At 45.6% G+C, this 19,782-nt stretch overlaps 1 protein-coding gene across 2 annotated transcripts in view; it reads left to right on the forward strand.

The window, feature by feature from the left end:
• DZIP1 (DAZ interacting zinc finger protein 1) overlaps positions 1–19,782 on the forward strand; it is a 143,699-nt gene that overhangs the window by 24,947 nt on the left and 98,970 nt on the right. For both annotated transcript variants that reach the window (XM_082245315.1, XM_082245316.1), the window contains exons 5-6: positions 11,447–11,590; positions 14,771–14,977. In XM_082245315.1, the coding sequence (XP_082101441.1) occupies positions 11,447–11,590; positions 14,771–14,977 (351 nt within the window). The remainder of the gene's footprint in view (positions 1–11,446; positions 11,591–14,770; positions 14,978–19,782) is intronic.

Consider the following 19,782-nt stretch of genomic DNA (forward strand, 5'->3'; position numbering starts at 1 on the left):
AGAGCGAATTTATATGTATGTATGGTTACTCCTTATTTAATTATTTTAATCAGGGGGATGGTAATTTAAGTATTAAGAATAGGTACTTACCAGGGACTCATTCTATAAAGTTTATGTGTTAGGTGGTGTAAAAGTCAAACAAGACGTACATCTATTTAAGTGAAAAGGGGGTTAGACATTGGAATCCCCTTCAAAGATGTACACCAATATTAAGTGAGAAAGGGTTAAATAAAGAATCCCCTTTAAAACTTGGGGATCATTGTAGTGCTGAAAGTATAAAGACTAGGTATAAGAGAGTCACTGGATGCTTTAGACAATTGGATACAGCCCCGAATCTGAAAAGATATATAAAAATAATGGACCGTTGGTGAAGGGCTAAGCCTGACACAAAGGAAAGGTAAGGAGCTGAGTCTAAAGTTGAAACACTTACCATCTGAAGCAATACAGAAAGCCCACGGGGAGTATGACACTCAGCCTCAACAGCCTGTAAGTGTGAGCTTACTAAGCTGTCCGGTATATATACTAACCACTCTGTATTTGGTCTCCTCCTCCTCCCGGTCTCACGCCCCCCACATCCGCCCGCCATAGCGTCCACGTGTAGACGCCGCGGGAGGATGTTCCCGCCTACCGGAAATGAGCATCACTTCCGGTTCAATGTGATGCTCATTTCCGGTAGGCGGGAACATCCTCCCGCGGCGTCTACACGTGGACGCTATGGCGGGCGGATGTGGGGGGCGTGAGACCGGGAGGAGGAGGAGACCAAATACAGAGTGGTTAGTATATATACCGGACAGCTTAGTAAGCTCACACTTACAGGCTGTTGAGGCTGAGTGTCATACTCCCCGTGGGCTTTCTGTATTGCTTCAGATGGTAAGTGTTTCAACTTTAGACTCAGCTCCTTACCTTTCCTTTGTGTCAGGCTTAGCCCTTCACCAACGGTCCATTATTTTTATATATCTTTTCAGATTCGGGGCTGGATCCAATTGTCTAAAGCATCCAGTGACTCTCTTATACCTAGTCTTTATACTTTCAGCACTACAATGATCCCCAAGTTTTAAAGGGGATTCTTTATTTAACCCTTTCTCACTTAATATTGGTGTACATCTTTGAAGGGGATTCCAATGTCTAACCCCCTTTTCACTTAAATAGATGTACGTCTTGTTTGACTTTTACACCACCTAACACATAAACTTTATAGAATGAGTCCCTGGTAAGTACCTATTCTTAATACTTAAATTACCATCCCCCTGATTAAAATAATTAAATAAGGAGTAACCATACATACATATAAATTCGCTCTTTTCTGATTTTAGGGGCTTCTGGCTCCCCCTTTCATACAACGTGATTTTAAATTAAACAAGTATACTCAACTTTATTCATTGCGACGTCTTAATTGGGGTAAGACAATCTAATGCCTTAGTATGTCATATCTATAGTTTACAATGGAGTGAATATACCTCTTTATGTATGCCATTCATTCTTTGGTCTCCTCCATGCCTCCTCTATGGATGGACTGTCCCCTGATCTATAACACTCGGGGGAACTAGCCTATCCCTCTCATTGCCCCCCCTGTGGGCTACGTGGTGATTCACACTCTACATCATCTCCCCCCTTTTTTATTATTGTTCTTTCACATTCATCCCTTTTCTCTTTTCCCTTTCCCCCACCTTCTCCTACTTTTCCTTTTTAGTTTGTGGGATTTAGTTCCTTGTCTTTCTGACAAGCAAAGCATAAAGAGTTTGTTAAGCAGAAATAGTTTTTCTCTTTCTCCTTGTTATCTAAAGGAATCTATAATATAGGAACCAATATACTAACCAGCTATATCTATGGAAAATCTATTTTTTGATCTACCTATATAATTTTTAAATAATTAGAGTAAAACTGATGTGTTCAAGGCTAAGATAACAATGTAAGTAACATACAATTGATAGCTGCAAATAAGAAACTGAGAATAATAAAAATGTTATAAGACATATGTGTATATTTACAAATCTAATAACTGTTTTATGTACCTTTAGATTATTAAAGACTGAATCTCTGTTTACATACTTTCCCTTGCTGGACCCTGAGGAAGCGCATAATGCGAAACGCGTAGCTCCAGCATTTTTATCTGAAATTGTACTAATCCTGTCACTATGTATTGACTATTCAATCTATTAGAGTGATATACTCTTTGTTCTTACTATGTATTAATAAAGATTTATGAATTTTTTAAATAAACAGTTGTGTACCGTTGTTATGTTACATGAACATGTGCATACTTTGACTGTGTATAGAGGCACATTCAAACCCCCTTTTTCTCTTGTAGGGACGTAGTCTTGACCCTTTTTTTAGGGACAGGTCTATGTCCTTGCTAGAATTCTTTCCATTGTTTGCATATGGGGGCAGGTGCCATTATAATCTCTGATTAAAAAGACCCTAATCCCCCCTTCCATCCATACTGACGATTACACACCAGTGGCTTCAACAGGGAGACATGAAACACGTTGGAGATCCGCATGCCAGGAGGAAGCGCAAGGGCATAGGCTACCGGGTTTACCCTGCGAAGCACTCGGAAGGGACCAACAAAGCGAGGCGCCAGCTTGGGAGTGGGCACTCGAAGGTTGAGGTTGCGGGTGGACAACCATACACGGTCTCCGGCCTGGTAGGAAGGAGCAGGCGCTCGTCTGCGATCAGCCTGGAGTCTCTGGCGCTGCGCAGAGACCTCAAGGGACTTCTGGATCTGTACCCAAGAAGCACGTAGGACGGAAAGGTGATCCTCCACAGCCGGAATATCCTGGGGAGAGAATACCTCCGGTAACACGGCAGGTTGGAACCCATAATTGGCCATGAAGGGAGACGTCCCAGAGGAAGAGTTCACCGCCGTGTTCCTGGCAAACTCAGCCCAAGGCAGGAGGTCAACCCAATTGTCTTGGTGATCGGAGACATAGCAACGAAGGAATTGCTCCAAGGCCTGATTGGATCGTTCTGCGGCCCCATTGGACTGAGGGTGGTAGGCCGAGGAGAAGGAGAGATGAATCCCCAACTGGGAGCAAAAGGCGCGCCAGAACCTGGACACAAACTGACTCCCCCGATCCGACACAATCTCCTTGGGCAAACCGTGCAACCGGAAGACCTCCCTGGCAAAAATCGTAGCCAACTCCTGTGCAGAGGGTAACTTCTTGAGAGGAACACAGTGGCACATTTTGGAAAATCGATCCACAATCATGAGAATGACCGTATGGCCTCGGGATGCAGGAAGGTCCACAATGAAATCCATCCCCAGGTGTGACCATGGGCGCTCCCCGGTGGCTATGGGTTGCAGAAGGCCCAACGGAAGGTGCCGAGGGGACTTACTCTGGGCACAAATGGAGCATGCCGCTACATATGCGGCGATGTCGGAACGTAGGGAAGGCCACCAGAACAGACGTGAAACAGCCCAGGACAGCTGATTCTTTCCAGGATGCCCCGCGGTCTTGGAGTTATGGTAGGTTCGCAACAACCGAGTGCGCAACTCCTCAGGCACAAAACATCTGCCGTTGGGTCTCCCAGAGGGAGCACCAGATTGAGCCGCCAAAATCTGCTCACCCAGGGGAGAGGTCAGGCTGGTGCGAATGGCGGCCAGGATCTGATTCGGAGGTATGACCGAAGTCGGAATCGACTCCTCCCTGGACAGGTCGGAGTACTGCCGTGATAAGGCATCCGCCCTGATGTTCTTGGAACCGGGTAGGTAGGAGACCACGTAATTAAAACGTGACAAGAACAGAGCCCATCTGGCCTGACGTGGCGTCAATCTCTTGGCCTCAGAAAGGTAGGTCAGATTCTTGTGGTCCGTCAGGATGAGGACCGGAACCACCGAACCCTCGAGCAAGTGCCTCCATTCTTTAAGGGCCTGCACGATGGCCAATAACTCCCTGTCACCAATCTGATAGTTGCACTCCGCGGAAGACAGTTTCCGGGAGTAAAACCCACAAGGAAGCAGAGGACCCTCTGGTGTTCTACGCTGAGACAGAAGGGCGCCTACTCCCGTCTCAGACGCGTCCACCTCGAGGACAAAGGGCAACCCAGGGTTGGGATGCGACAGAATCGGAGCCGACACAAAGGCGGACTTTAGAGCCTCAAAAGCTCGGATGGCCTCGAGCGGCCAGACCTGGGAATTACTGCCCTTCCTGGTCAGATCCGTGAGAGGCTTGGCTAGCATGGAAAAGTCCCTGATGAACTTCCGATAATAATTGGCGAAGCCCAAAAAGCGCTGCAGGGAGCGAAGACTACTGGGCTGGGGCCACTGTAAGACAGCCGAAACCTTCTCAGGATCCATGGAGAACCCCTCAGCGGAAATGATGTAACCTAAGAAGGTTACCTGGGATCGGTGAAATTCGCATTTCTCAAGCTTACCAAACAGCTTGTTCTCTCGTAACCGTTGCAACACTCGTCTGACATCCAGAATGTGGGTCTCCATGGATTCAGAATATACCAAGATGTCATCCAAATAGACCACCACACACTGCTGCAACAGGTCACGGAAAACATCGTTAATGAATTCCTGAAAGACTGCGGGCGCATTGCACAACCCAAAGGGCATAACCAAGGATTCATAATGACCGGTCCTGGTGTTAAACGCGGTCTTCCACTCATCGCCCGCCTTGATCCTTACGAGGTTATATGCCGCCCTCAGGTCGAGTTTGGTAAAGACCGTGGCCCCTTTAAGGCGATCGAACAGCTCGGAAATCAAGGGTATCGGGTAAGCGTTCTTGATCGTGATGCGATTGAGACCCCTGTAATCGATGCAAGGCCTCAACTCACCGCCCTTCTTTTTCACAAAGAAAAATCCAGCCCCTGCCGGGGACGAGGATTTGCGAATGTGTCCGCGTGAAAGCGCCTCCTTCACGTACTCCTCCATGGCCTCATTCTCCGCTACCGACAGTGGATAGACCTTGCCACGAGGAGGAACGGCACCAGGTTGTAACTCGATGGCACAATCGTATGGGCGGTGCGGAGGTAGGGCAACCGCGCGCACCTTATCGAATACATCCCGGTACTCCTCGTATTCAGGAGGCAACAGAGAGTCCGAGGAAGTACACAGCAACTTGACAGGCCCATGGATGCAACTAGCCCCACACTGTGGTGACCACGAGAGGATCTCGGCCGATCTCCAATCGAAAGTCGGATTATGCTTCTGGAGCCAGGGGTACCCCAAGACCACCGAGTAGTGTGGAGACGAAATAACCTGGAAGCAGACCGACTCTCTGTGAACGGCACCAATGGCTATCCCCACTGGAAGGGTCTCATGAGTCACGTGTGGCGGCAGAAGGGGTCTGCCGTCTATCGCCTCAAGAGCCAGTGGAGAACCTCGGGCCTGCAGAGGAATGGAATTGGCGGCAGCGAACACACTATCAATGAACAAACCACCAGCACCAGAGTCCACCAACGCCTGGGTCGTCACTGAGCCCCCGACCCAGGAGAGGACAACAGTGATCAGTGGTTTGTCAACACGGGAAACCGGGGACGAGGAGACTCCACCCAAGATCTGCCCCCGACAGGATCTCAGGTGCGAGCGTTTCCCGGACGGTTCGGACATGCCAACCGAAAATGCCCACCGAGACCACAGTACATGCATCGACCCTCGCGTCTTCGGAGTACCCTCTCCCCCTCGGACAGGCGAGCAAAGCCCAGCTGCATGGGTTCACCCCCAGCCAAGTCATCCCCAGGAGGCGTGGGAGGAGAGGGAGGCACGGGTGGGACAGCAAAGGTAGGCGCCAATCTGTTAGGAGGCCTCCGCAGACTCTCCTTAAAGGAAGGTCTCTCCCTGAGTCTGGTGTCAATCAAAATCAAGAAAGAAATAAGAGACTCGAGCTCCACTGGTAGGTCCTTAGCTGCAACCTCATCCTTCAAGGCATCCGAGAGACCATGAGAGAAAGCAGCGACCAGAGCCTCATTATTCCAGCCCACCTCTGCTGCCAGGGTACGAAACTCAATGGCGTATTCAGCTACGGATCGTGAACCCTGTCTGATGGACATAAGGAGCTTCGCAGCAGAGGCAGCACGAGCCGGCACATCGAATACCCTCCGAAGAGAAGCAACAAAACCGGAAAACTCGGCAACCACCGGATTGTTGTTCTCCCATAAAGGGCTGGCCCAGGCCAAGGCCTTGTCCGAGAGCAGCGAAATTAAGAAGCCTACCGTTGATCTCTCAGTAGGAAAGGCATGTGGCAGCAACTCGAAATAAATGCCCACCTGGTTAAGGAAACCTCGGCACTGAGTTGGCTCTCCCCCAAAGCGCTGTGGAAGGGGGGCAGAACCGGTCATACCCCGAAACACCGCAGGCGCAACAACAGGTGTCGGGGTAGACTCTGGCGCAACAACCGGAGCGGCAGTAGGAGCGGGCCCAGGAGCGACAACCGACCCATCGGCAACGGGAGCGAAATGAGCCGTGCGTTCAAGCAGGGTTTGCAACGCCACGGCGAACCGACCCAACAGGTGATCCTGCTGATCAAGTCTGGCAACCAGCGTGGGTAGCGAGGATGGCCCTGTACCGTCAGAATTCATGGCTTGGTCCTAATGTCACGGAACCATGAACCAGACGTACAACAACAGATAAGTGAAAATAAGAAGGCTTTATTGAAAATCAAGCTGTAAAGCAAAAGTCCAAACGGATGGCGAAACCGAGGCAGAGTCCTTGCGAAGCCAGAGGTCAGGAACCAGCAGGGTAGTCAGACGAAGCCAGGATCAGGAACCAGCAGGGTAGTCAGACGAAGCCAGGATCAGGAACCAGAAGCAGCAGCAGTCTTAGAAGCATGTGAACACAGGAGGACCAAGCAAGGAACTGAAGCCACAGACCTCCTATATATATGAGCTAGGCATCCAGCTCCTCCCAGTGGGAAGGAGGAGCCGCAGGGTGGGAGGCTACAAGAAACCCAGAAACCAAGATGGCCGCCAGCACATGTCAAACGAAGGAGAACAGCAAGAAGGTAAGACCATGACAGTTCTGTTGCTGCCTTGGGATCTCAATTTAGTGCTTTCGGTTCTCCAGAAGCCTCCCTCTAATAATCTTCGGGAGATTCCCCTGCTTATGCTGTCCCAGAAGGTGACCTTTTTGGTGGCTATCTATGACGTACCTGGTGTTGGAGGCCAATGGAGAGAGGGCTTCCCTTGCGGCTAAGTTCCAGACTCCTCTGAAAGTGAGAACAAGAGGAGTCAGGCTCAAAGTAACACAGGTCGCCTGTGATGTTGATTGCAGAACAACTCAGAAGGGTTTCTGACGTGTGAAGTAGTGGCTGCAGCCAGGTGGCGCCTGTGAGAAGTGGGGGTGTATTGTTTTTTCAGGTGGGCTCCAGTTGTTTTGGTTGAGCTCCTATTGCCTGCTTGGCTACTATTTAGCCTGGGGAATTTTTCTGCTCTTCCCACCCCTCATGTTTGACACTGCTTTGAGACGCCCCAATTGTTAAGAATATCAGGAGCTGTGTCCGTCAATGAACGAAAGAGAAAATGGGATTTTTAACTTACCGTAAAATCAATTTCTCTGATGTTCATTGACGGACACAGCACCCACCCTTCTGACACTGCTTGTAACAAATATATATTAATATAAATATAGCAGAGATAGGGAGTATACGTCCTGGGACTGCACATGGGCGTAGCCAGACTTTTTTTCTGCCTAGTGTCCTACTCCTGTAGGGGGTAGTATAACCCAATAGTTAAGAATATCAGGAGCTGTGTCTGGTAATTAACATCAGAGAAATGGATTTTACAGGGAGTCAAAAATCCAATTTTTTTCCATTTTATAAACCGTTTACTTTAAAGTTTAGTCACCCAGGTTTAATCTTACCTCTTTTATATTTGTTGTCAATTGGAATGCACTGCCCAGTACCTTATTTTAAACATTTTCAAAGCACTCCCATTTTTTCTCAGTGTTTTAATGTTTCTAGAATTTGATCCCATTTAATATCTTTTTAGCATAGAGCGCAGCACTACTTTTCTTGCACTACCCTTATGTCTCATTTTACTATGAATTAAGTTGAATTTAATTACCCTGTGATCACTGTTTCCTAAGTTGACCTGTACTTGCATCTACAATAAGATCTGTGTTATTTGTAACTAGTAGATCAATCAAAAGCTAGATGTATTTGCAAAAGAACAAAATGAATAAATATACTGTGTATATATATATATATATATATATATATATATATATATATATATACTGTATATCTCACAAAAGTGAGTACACCCCTCACAATTTTGTAAATATTTTATTCTATCCTTTCATGTGACAACACTAAAGAAATTAAGATTTGCTTCAATGTAAAGTAGTGAGTGTACAGCTTGTAACAATGTAAATTTGCTGTCTCCTCCTTAAAATAACTCAACACACGGCCATTAATATCTAAACCACTGGCAACAAGTGAGTACACCCCTAAGTGAAAATGTCCAAATTGGGCCCAATTAGCCATTTTCCCTCCCCTGTGTCATGTGACTTGTTAGTGTTACAAGCTCTCAGGTGTGAATGGGGAGCAGGTGTGTTAAATTTGGTGTTATCGCTCTCACTCTCTCATACTGGTCACTGGAAGTTCAACATGGCACCTCATGGCAAAGAACTCTCTGGGGATCTCAAAAAAAAAGAATTGTTGCTCTACATATAGATTGGCCTAGGCTATAAGAAGATTGCCAAGACCATGAAACTGAGCTGCAGCACGGTGGCCAAGACCATACAGCGATTTAACAGGACAGGTTCCACTCAGAACAGGCCTCCCCATGGTCGACCAAAGAAGTTGAGTGCACATGCTCAGCGTCATATCCAGAGGTTGTCTTTGGGAAATAGACATATGAGTGCTGCCAGCATTGCTGCAGAGGTTGAAGGGATGGAGGGTCAGCCTGTCAGTGTTCAGACCATACGCCACACACTGCATCAAATTGGTCTGCATGGCTGTTGTCCCAGAAGGAAGCCTCTTCTAAAGATGATGCATAAGATAGCCTGCAAACAGTTTGTTGAAGACAAGCAGACTAAGGGCATGGATTACTGGAACCATGTCCTGTGGTCTGATGAGACCAAGATAAACTTATTTGGTTCAGATGGTGTCAAACGTATGTGGCGGCAAACCAGGTGAGGAGTACAAAGACAAGTGTGTCTTACATACAGTCAAGCCTGGTGGTGGGAGTGTCATGGTCTGGGGCTGCATGAGTACTGCCAGCACTGGGGAGCTACAGTTCATTGAGGAAACCATGAATGCCAACATGTACTGGGACATACTGAAGCAGAGCATGATCCCCCCTCTCTTCGGAGACTGGGCCGCAGGGCAATATTCCAACATTAAAACGACCCCAAACACGCCTCCAAGACAACCACCACTTTGCTAAAGAAGCTGAGGGTAAAGGTGATAGACTGGCCAAGCATGTCTCCAGACCTAAAGCCTATTGTGCATTTGTGGGGCATCCTTAAACGGAAGGTGGAGGAGCGCAAGGTCTCTAACATCCACCAGCTCCGTGATGTCGTCATGGAGGAGTGGAATATGAATCCAGTAGCAACCTGTGAAGCTCTATTGAACTCCATGCCCAAGAGGGTTAACTGGTTGCCGACCACCGCAAGCACATATACTGCGGCGGTCAGCCCCGGCCAGGCAAAGTGATGTATGGGTACATCACTAGCCTGTAGGCCAATAGGGGGTGAGCGCGCTCCCGCCCCGGGCTCGTTCACGGGCACCTCCGTGCATGTGACCTGCGGAACCGATGTCCGCCGGTCACTTGCGATCGTCCGCTGTGAAGGGAGAAAGGCAGGCGGCTAATGTAAACAAAGCCGCCTGTCATTCTTCCCTGTGTAACAACACAGATCATAAGGTCCTGCTATGTAGGACCGTTGATCTGTGATGTTACATGTAAAGCCACATCCAATCACAGTTAGAAACATGCCCCTAGGGACACACTTAACCCCTCCTTCCCCAGCAAAGTTAACCCCTTCCCTGCCAGTGTCATTTTTACAGTAACAGTGCATATGTATAGCACTGATTACTGAAGTAATGTCACTGGTAACCCCAAAAGTGTCAAAAATGTCGGTCAAGGGTCCGATCTGTATGCCGCAATGTCGCAGTGCCGCAAAAAAAATTGCAGATCGCCGCCATTACTCGTTAAAAAAAAAACAACAAAAATGACAAAAATCTTTCCCTTAGTTAGTAAACGCAATAACTTTTGCGCAAACCAATCAAAATACGCTTATTGTGATTTTTTTTTACCAAACATATATAGCAGAAAACAAATTGGCCAAAAATGTTAAAAAATTTAGATTTTTACATTTTTTGGGGGGAATTTCATATAAAAAAATTTGAAAAATATTGTTATTTTTGCAAATTTGTCACACTTTTTTGTTTATAGCGCATGATCAAAAAATCGCACAGGGGATCAAATACCACCAAAAGAAAGCTCTGTTTGTGGGAAAAAAAGGATGTCAAATTCATTTAGGTACAGCGTCGCACGACCGCGCAATTGTCCGTTAAAGTCATGCATTGCCGAATCGCAAAATAGGCCCTGGTCAGGAAGGGGGTAAAATCTTCCGGGGCTTAAGTGGTTAAGGAAGTGCTGGAAAATAATGATGGCCACACGAAATATTGACACTTTGGGCCAAATTTGGACATTTGCACTTAGGGGTGTACTCACTTTTGTTGCCAGGTGTTTACACATTAATGGCTGTGTGTTGAGTTATTTTGAGGGGACAGCAAATGTACAATCTTATACAAGCTGTGCACTCACTACTTTACTTTGTAGCAAAGTATCTTTTCTTCAGTGTTGTTACATGAAAAGATATAATAAAAAATGTACAAAAATGTGAGGGGTGTACTCACTTTAGTGAGATACTGTGTGTATGTATGTATGTGTATATATATATATATATATATATCTATATATATATATAGATATAGATAGATAGATAGAGAGAGAGAGTGCCTTGAAAAAGTATTCATATTCTTTGAAATTTTCTGCATTTTGTCATGTTAGAACCAAAAACGTAAGTGTATTTTATTGGGATTATTTGTGATAGTCCAACACAAAGTGGCACATAATTGTGAAGTGGAAAGAAAACGATAAATAGTTTTCAACATTTTTCACAAATAAATATCTGAAAAGTGTGGCATGCTTTTATATGGAGCTGTATATAGTGCAGCATCATTCTGGAGCACTGTTGCACTTTGTTCGCTATTAAGATTTCTACACATTGAAAAAAGTATTTTTTCACTATGAAGAGAGACCCCACTTGTACAGTTGTGATAAACACATTAGACACCTTGAATAAACATATTATAGCACTTTGCACTTTAAAATTTTTTTAAATCTATTTATGCTATGTGTAATGTTATTAATGTGATTAATTACATAGGGCTGGTTTAAACAATATATATATATACAGTATATAGTTAGTTTTTAGGAGGGATAGCACTGCATCACGTTTTGTGTTCTTTTTATGGAGTTTTGGTATTTGCAGGAGCTGACTGAAATGAAGAGACAGAGCCAGCAAAGGATGTCTGGATTAGGTACTCTGGAAGAAGGCCTTCAGACTGACCCAGAGCAAGCAAAGTCAAAATATCACAGTGACACTGAAAATATTATGGAACTCTTACAACAGCAGGTGTGGTTATTAACCACTTGAAATCCAGGCCTTTTCCTGACACTCTTGTTTACATGTAAAAATTAGTATTTTTTGCAAGAAATTTAGAATCCCCGAACATTATATTATTTTTTAAGGCAGAGACCCTAGAGAATAAAATTGTGGGTTTTGCAAATTGATGTGACGCAGTATTTGCGCAGCGGTTTAAAAAAAAAAAAATTTTTTTGGAATTTTTATGCAAAAAAACACAATACATAACCAAATTTTTGGTAAATTATAAAAGATGATGTACCATTGTATAAATGTATATCAAACATGTCACGATTTAAAATTGCTCCTACCAGTGCATCGTCGACAATCATCATAAATTTTACTATCCATAGGCGACGCTTTAAAAGCCTTTACAGGTTACCACTATAGATTTACAGAGGAGGTCTAGTGCTAGAATTACTGCCCATGGTCTGACGTTTGCGGTGATATCTCACATTTGTAAGGTGAATGCTCTTTGCGTGCATGCCGTGCCAACGGGTGCATTCACCTATGTGCAGGGGGATGGAGGCACTTTAAAAAAAAAAAAATGTTTACATTTTTTATTTATTTTATTTTTATTTATTTATTTTTTTTATCACTTTTATTACTGTGACAAGGAATGTAAACATCCTTTGTGACAGCAAAAAGCATATGACAGGTACTCTTTATGGGGAGATCTGGCGTCTATAAGACCCCAAATTCCTCCTCTGCCCTTTAAAAGAATTTGATCACATCAAGATTTGTGAAAATGGTGCCGTTGACATCCGGGTAAACCGGAAGTGAGGTCAGGTCATCTCCTCCAAGTTACCATATCCGAGAGCCAAACAAAGTTGATCTGTTCTTTGTTCGGCTCTCCGATCAGTCAATCAGGGCTCCAGGTGGTACTGGAGATCCCGGTAAAGCCACGGAAGGCAGCAAGGGAGGGGGCTGTCCCCTCCTGCTTGTAAAAGCAATTTAGGATGTCTTTGTTGCAACAGCAGACATCATTCTGGTATAACCACTTTAAATCTAGCAACGTACGGGTATGTTGCTGGCCATCACGTGATTAATGCACTTTGAATTTACAAGTGTAATTTGTTTACTCTTGGTATGTTTTTAAAGGATTGACAAGAAATATATTATGGATTTAAAGTTTGCTGCCAGAGGAATTTATAAAGTTACTTTTAACCACTTCTGGACTGGAAGGTTTTACCCCCTTAGTGACCAGGCCATTTTTTGCTATACGGCACTGCGTTAATGTAACTGACAATTGCATAGTCGTGCGACGATGTACCCAAATAAAATTAGTGTCCTTTATTTCCCACAAATAGAGCTTTCTTTTGGTGGTATTTGATCACCTTTGCAATTTTTATTTATTGCGCTATAAACAAAAAAAGAGCGACAATTCTAAAAAAAAAATATATATATATATATTTTACTTTCTGCTATAAAACATTTTCAATAAAAACTAATTTAAAAATCAAATTTTTTCATCATTTTAGGCAAATATGTATTTTGCTACATATTTTTGGTAAATAAAATCCCAATAAGTGTATATTGATTGGTTTGCGCAAAAGTTATAGCGTCTACAAACTAGGGTAGAGATTTATGTTATTTTTATTTTTTTATTTATTTATTTTACTAGTAATGGCAGCGATCAGCCATTTTAGCGGGACTGCGACACCTAACTGACATTTATAACACTTTTGGGTGACATTACTACAGTAATCATTTCTAACAATATGCACGGTTACTGTACTAATGACACTGGCAGGGAAGGGGTTAACACTAGGGGCTATCAAAGGGTTATATGTGTCCCTAGGTGGTGCTTTCTAAATGTGTTGAGGATGGGCTTGCTGGATGAACACGGGGAGCGATCGCGGTTGCCAGGCGGACATTGCACACTAGCAGTCCCACGAAACGACGTACAGGTATGTTGTTTCGTGGGACAGAGCCGACCTGCCGCGGTATAAATACGGTGACTGGTCAGTAAGTGGTTATTCACATACAAAGTAATCTTGTACTTATCACATGATCCAGCCTCCACACAATACTTCTGAATGAAGGTTCATTCTAAAGACACGCATTTATGAAGATAAGCAAGTTTGCACATACATCTGGGCGCTGGGAAACAGTATAGTATAGACAGATACAGTATCTATTGGGGCCTGGAGGGATTTCAGGCAAAAGGTTTTCTTACCCTATAAATGTGTGATTCGATAATAACAATTGAATCCTCAAGCAATTGAAAAGCCCTAGTTTCCCTTGTAATCAATTTAGACTAAATTTCGGTAACACGGAGTCAAGGGTGAAATATTATTGATTGGTTTGCATCAATTGGCATCTCAGATTTTGAGATTACTTGATGGAAAGGTGTGATTGCTAACTTACAAAACCCTTTTTCATGCCTGTGGCATATCAGTCGAATAGGTTGTCAACTGGAGATAGATTATTCCTATTGGGTGGATAATTCTGAAGGGAAATGTATAATTTATTGATGAATGTATAACCTCAGGGGTAGGCAACTTTTTTTTTTTAGATAACCTAGCAAGGCTGCAATAAAAATGTGGGTATCGTCTAAAGAAAATTTGTAGATTGTAGAAAAAAATAATACAAATGTGACTGTAAAAATAGAAACTTATCCTATTTTTTCAGCCCTACTGGTTAACGTGGTATTCACTTTTATTGCCATGTCTGGAGAGTATTTCTTCACCCCACAGCTGATGCAGGAGTCCAATCATTTTATGCCTTTATTTGTTTCAGCTGGCTGGCTAGCTGTTTGGCTTGAGTTCTGGCCCGGCTGGCTTTGCTGAGATATGGGTCAGGAATAACTAATTTAGAGGTCAATAGTATGTAACACTAAGTGCAGGGGTCACGAGAAAGTAATGGAGTGCTCAGGGGTGGTCAGTTGTATGTAATGCAGAGTACAGGGGTCAGAGATTAGAGAACTGAGGGATACTTTACTACATCTATATGAAAGTTAGGTATGCTTTGAATAGATTGGCCCTTGAAATACAATATATTTAACAGAAAACGTGCCTAAAGAATTTAGAAAGTATAAATTGTTGGTCTACATTGGGTTTGCAGTGCCTGCATGGGTGTTCAATGCACTACATTTTGTCAAATTAGTTCAATGATGTAAAATAGGCTGATGAATGGTATCAATATCTCAACCCATTCTTTTCTTTAAAGGAAGAAAAGTGGAGAAATCACATCCAGGAACTTAAACAAGAATATGACCGGGATAAGAACCAGACCATACAGCTACTTCGACAGGAACATGACCTGGAAAAGAACCGAGTTATACAGTTGCTTCAGCAAGACTTTAATCGGGAAAAGAACCAGATTGTACATCAGCTTCAACAAGATCGTGACAGGGAAAAGAGTGAGAAGAACCAGGTCATATTTTAGCTTCATCAAAAGCATAATTGTGATGAGATAATGCTGGGCATTCTTGTGTTTTTTATTTAACCACTTCTGAACCGGAAGGATTTGCCCCCTTAATTACCAGGCCATTTTTCGTGATTCGGCACTGCGTTATTGTAACGGACAATTGCGCGGTCATGTGACATTGTAGCTAAATAAAATCAATATCCTTTTTTCCCCACAAATAGAGCTTTCTTTTGGTGGTATTTAATCACCTGTGCGATTTTTATTTTTTGCACTATAAACAAAAAAAGAATGACAATTCTGAAAAAAAAACAATATTTCTTTTTCGTTCACTGACGGACACAGCTTCAAGTCTTCAGACCATTGGATATTATGCTGCCTCTCTTCAGGAGTAGAACTAGGCGGAAACCTTTTTGGTTACACCCTGGGGCAGTCCCAGAGGGTATACCATCCCTTCCTGCTGTATGATTCCAGTTTTTTCTGCCTAGCTAGGAGTAAGGATCTGGCTCTCTGCTGGGATCTGCGGTCCTGGCATTTTGTCTTTTTTTTTTAACTGAACTTTTTTTTCCTTTTGTTGTTTTCTCTTCTACAATCAAGTTTATTCCTGTGAGAACTACAATCAACTGCTGGACTGGGTGACGCACTGGATATCCTAGATCCTTACGGTTGTCCCAGTCTGGCCAGCGAGCACGTGCAGGCCATTTTCTTGTAGCCACATGTGCTGAGGCTATGCGGCCATTGTCTCGGAGATCGGTGGCCATGTTTTTCGTGGTTCCCATAGATAAGTGTGGCAGCCATTTTCTTGTAGCCGCATGGAGTGGCGCTCGGCGGGTGGCCTCTAGTGACAGCACGGCTGTTTCCTCTTCCTCTCGGATTGGCGCACTGCAAGCTGTTGCCGCTCTTTCCCCTCTCTCCCTGCTTCTTGCTGAGACACGTTTGGTGGTGAGTCCTGGGGCGGTATCTCCCTGCCTGTTCCTCTATTGCATTATTGCTGGGACCTGTAGTACCACGGGAATCAGTGGTGGAGGTTTTTTTCACAGCCCATTGAAAATTTACACTGTTTTTTTTCTTACTGCGTCCCCAGGGTGCCCTGGAGCCTGTAGAACATATCTCACCGTCTGACCCACTCTCAGAGGGGGGGGGGGGGAAGAGGTAATCGGGGTCCCATTCTGCTATAGCGGCCATGACTGCGGTCCTGCGGTCTCTGGTATCTAAAGTGGACATGGTCTTACAAAAGAAACCTGGTAAAAAGCGCCCCCCACCTTCGCCTGTCTCCTCTGCCTCCTCAGATTCTGAGGCTGATTTAGCCGCAGCAGATGCGCCTCACCCCAAGGGGTCTGCGTCTACGCACCTCGAGTGCTCTGATAGTGAGGATGATTCCTGTTCCACTACTTCTGTGCAAGAAAAAAGCGCTTGTAGATGCACTGATTGTATCAGTGCGGGAGACTTTAAAAATGGAGGACGCAACGGATGCTGCGTCGGCCGTACCGGTGCAATTTGGCACCCGCAGGCCACCCAGAGTGACTAAGGTGTTCCCCTTTCCTACCTATTTCGACGAGATTGTCTCTAGCCAGTGGGAGTCCCCGAAGCGCATGGCTGGAATACCTAAGCGTTTCACCAGGAGATATCCTTTTGAGGAGTCCCTCCTAAAGAAATTGTCGGTGGTGGATTCTCAGGTTTCTATGCTAAATAAAGTCAAGTAATTACCAGTAGAGGACGCTCCATCCTTTAAGGACCCTGCAGGTAGGAAGGCTGAATCCTTGGTCCACCATCTTTTTACCGTGGCAGGTTCAATCCTGAGGCCAGTGTTTGCCATTGCCTTGGTCTCCCAGACCTTGATGGAGTGGACGAAGATTTTACGCCAGGATTTGAAAAAGGGTCATCGCCCTCATGAAATGGCAGACCAGTTAATACAGGGGTTGCTTTATATTTGTGATGCCTCTATGGATGCAGCCCCGTTAGCCTGCAGGGCGTTGGTGACAGCTGTGCCATTGCGCCGTATGATCTGGTTGAAATGTTGGTCTGCGGACCAGGCCTCCAAAAAAGGTGCCGACAGATCTCCCCTTTGTGGGGGGACCGCTTGTTCGGAGCCTCCATGGAAGAGATCATAAAGGGTCTCACAGGGGGCAAGAGCACCCTGCTTTCACAGGTTACTAAAAACAGAGAGCCTCGCCGCAAACGTGGCCCTGTCTTTTTGGCTCCCAAGCGGGCCCTTTCATGCTGCAGGGTCGCAGGACAAGGGTTCTAAATCCTCCAGCCCCTTCACAGGGGGTTCCAAGAGACCCTGGGATTGCAAGTCCAAGACAGGCTTCTCTGGTCTCGCTGATAAGCCCTCCTCCGCCTGAAGGGATGCCTTACCTGTACTAAGGGTGGGGGGACGTCTTAATTTCTTTCCGGACCCATGGACCTCGTTCATCCAAGACAAATGGGTACTAGAGTTGATTTGGTCTGGTTACAAGATCAAGTTTCGATCCTTGCCCCCGGCAAGGTTCTTCCCTTCCAATCTGCGTCTATTCTCGGATCGGCTTCAAGGCCTTCTGGGATGGTGGTGCAGAATTTGTTGTCACAAGGTGTCATAGTACCAGTTCCAGAGTCGGAACGTTTTCAGGTGTTTTACTCAAACCTCTTTACGGTCCCCAGGAAGGAGGAGAAGGTTCGCCCAATCCTGGATCTCAAGGCCCTGAACCACTTTGTGCTGGTTCATAAATGTGTGCCTTCCCTTCATCAAAGGGACTTTCTGGCCTCCATCAATATCAAGGACGCTTACCTTCATATTCCAATCTACATCGGGCATCAGCGTTTTCTTCATTTTGCCATAGGCAAGGAGCATTATCAATTTGTGGCTTTAACCTTTGATCTCGCCTTATCTCCTCGGGTGTTTACAAAAGTGTTGGCCCCGGTGTTAGCCTTACTCAGACCGCGGGGGATTTCGGTACTGGGGTACCTGGACGATCTTCTTCTGAGGGCGGAATCTTCGTCTGTCCTGAAGGAGAATCTGGACATCACAGTGCAAACTCTGCAGGAGTTTGGCTGGACTCTGAATTTTCAAAAGTCAACCTTGACCCCGTCAAACAAATTGGACTTCCTGGGATTGATTCTGGATTTAGCCGCAGCCCAGTGTTTCTCCCAGAAATGAAAACTCTTTCAGTTGCAGCATGCGATTCGACTCCTGTTTTCCAATCGCCTGTCTTCTCTCAAAACTTGCATGCAGGTGCTGGGCCTGATGATTTCCACCTTTGAGGCGGTTCCATTCACTCAGTTACATTGCAGACTTCTGCAAAAGGAGATTCTATCCAAATGGGACAAGAATCCACAGTCCCTGGACAAAAAGATCCTGTTGAGTCGGGGTGCGAGAGGATCTCTGCTTTGGTGGCTCTGCTCCCCGGTGCTTCGACAAGGAAAGTCTTTTCTCCTTTCTTCCCTCTTCTGGACAGTGGTTACCACGTACGACAGCCTGTCCAGGTTTGGAGATGTCCTGGTATGAAATCAGCCTAAGGGTTCTGGTCTCGGGAGGAGTCCAGTCTGCCGATCAACATCCTGGAAATTCGAGCGATCAGGCTTTGCCTGACCCAGTGGACGGATCATCTGCAGGGGTGTCCGGTAAGGATTCATTTGGACAACGCCACGGCTGTGGCATATATCAATCACCAATAGGGCACCAAAAGTGCCCTAGCGGCCAAAGAAGTGGTCGGCATTCTAAGGTGGGCAGAACGCCTTGTTCCAGCCCTCTCTGCTGTACATATTCCAGGGGTGTAAAAGGTAAAAGCATCTGCAGTGCCCAGAGAAAATTTCACTTAGCTTTTAAACTGTTCACAATAAAAAGTTGTATAAATCCTTCAGCAGTGTACATAAGTATTATGCAGAGACCCATACAGGTAAAAGGATCCTCCAGCAGTCTGTCACTCGTAAAGCATGAAAAAACATAAGAAGAGCATCATAGTGTGATTCTGCTACAATCAAATATACATAGCATAGCCAGAGGGGAAGGGCAACACCCGTGGTAGGAGATGGATAAAACTGGTGAAAATGCTGATACACAGAAGCTCCCTGCTTCCCCCATGCAATGAACACTCACAAGCTCCAAACTCTCAGCCAGCATGATAATGAGATAAGCAGCATAACGATCTTCCTTCCACTGCCTATCAGCTGATAGTAAGCAATTCGTCTTAGGGATGCCAAGCCAGCTCTGCTTCCTCTCCTCTCACAGCGGTCATTCAGCTCACACAGTCACTCGTTATCACAAGAGTGGGGCAGACAAGGGCCAGGTTATAAGTTAAAATTATTCCATTTATTTAAAATATGGTATAAAGGGGGCGTGGCCGGCTACCGGATGTGAAAGCAGCGTGGCTCCGGAGCTCCGTCCTGCATGCCCTGATCCTACAGTGATCCTTGTGGAACCCGACCTCATACTCACCTGGTACGGACACCCTTCTCCTCCTGGTCCCTCGGAGCACCCGCGGATATGGTCAAAATTGGCCACCCTGGTCCAGCTTGTCACGGAGCGTGGGGCCTCCGGCTGCGTGCTCCTCAGAGCAGCATCTACAAACCGCTCCGGAGTGTGTTGCTGGGAATGATGCCTCCCCCGGATCCTCTCTGCCGCCAGCAGCTGTGAGTAACTTTCTTTCCCCAGTCGTCTTCCAGGACAGCCCTTGAGAGATGGAGCTCCTCCTACCAGACCGGAAACACATTGCCATCAGCTCTTTAAAAGGCGGTCCCTCAGGCACCTGGTCAGTTTTTTGTGTTTCCTCACTCCGAGGAGACATGTTGCCAGGAGGAACCACCTTAGAGGGCTGGATGAGCTCCATTTCTCAGGA

Source organism: Pelophylax lessonae (assembly GCF_965119305.1).
Source record: "Pelophylax lessonae genome assembly, chromosome: 2".
Lineage (NCBI taxonomy): Eukaryota > Metazoa > Chordata > Amphibia > Anura > Ranidae > Pelophylax > Pelophylax lessonae.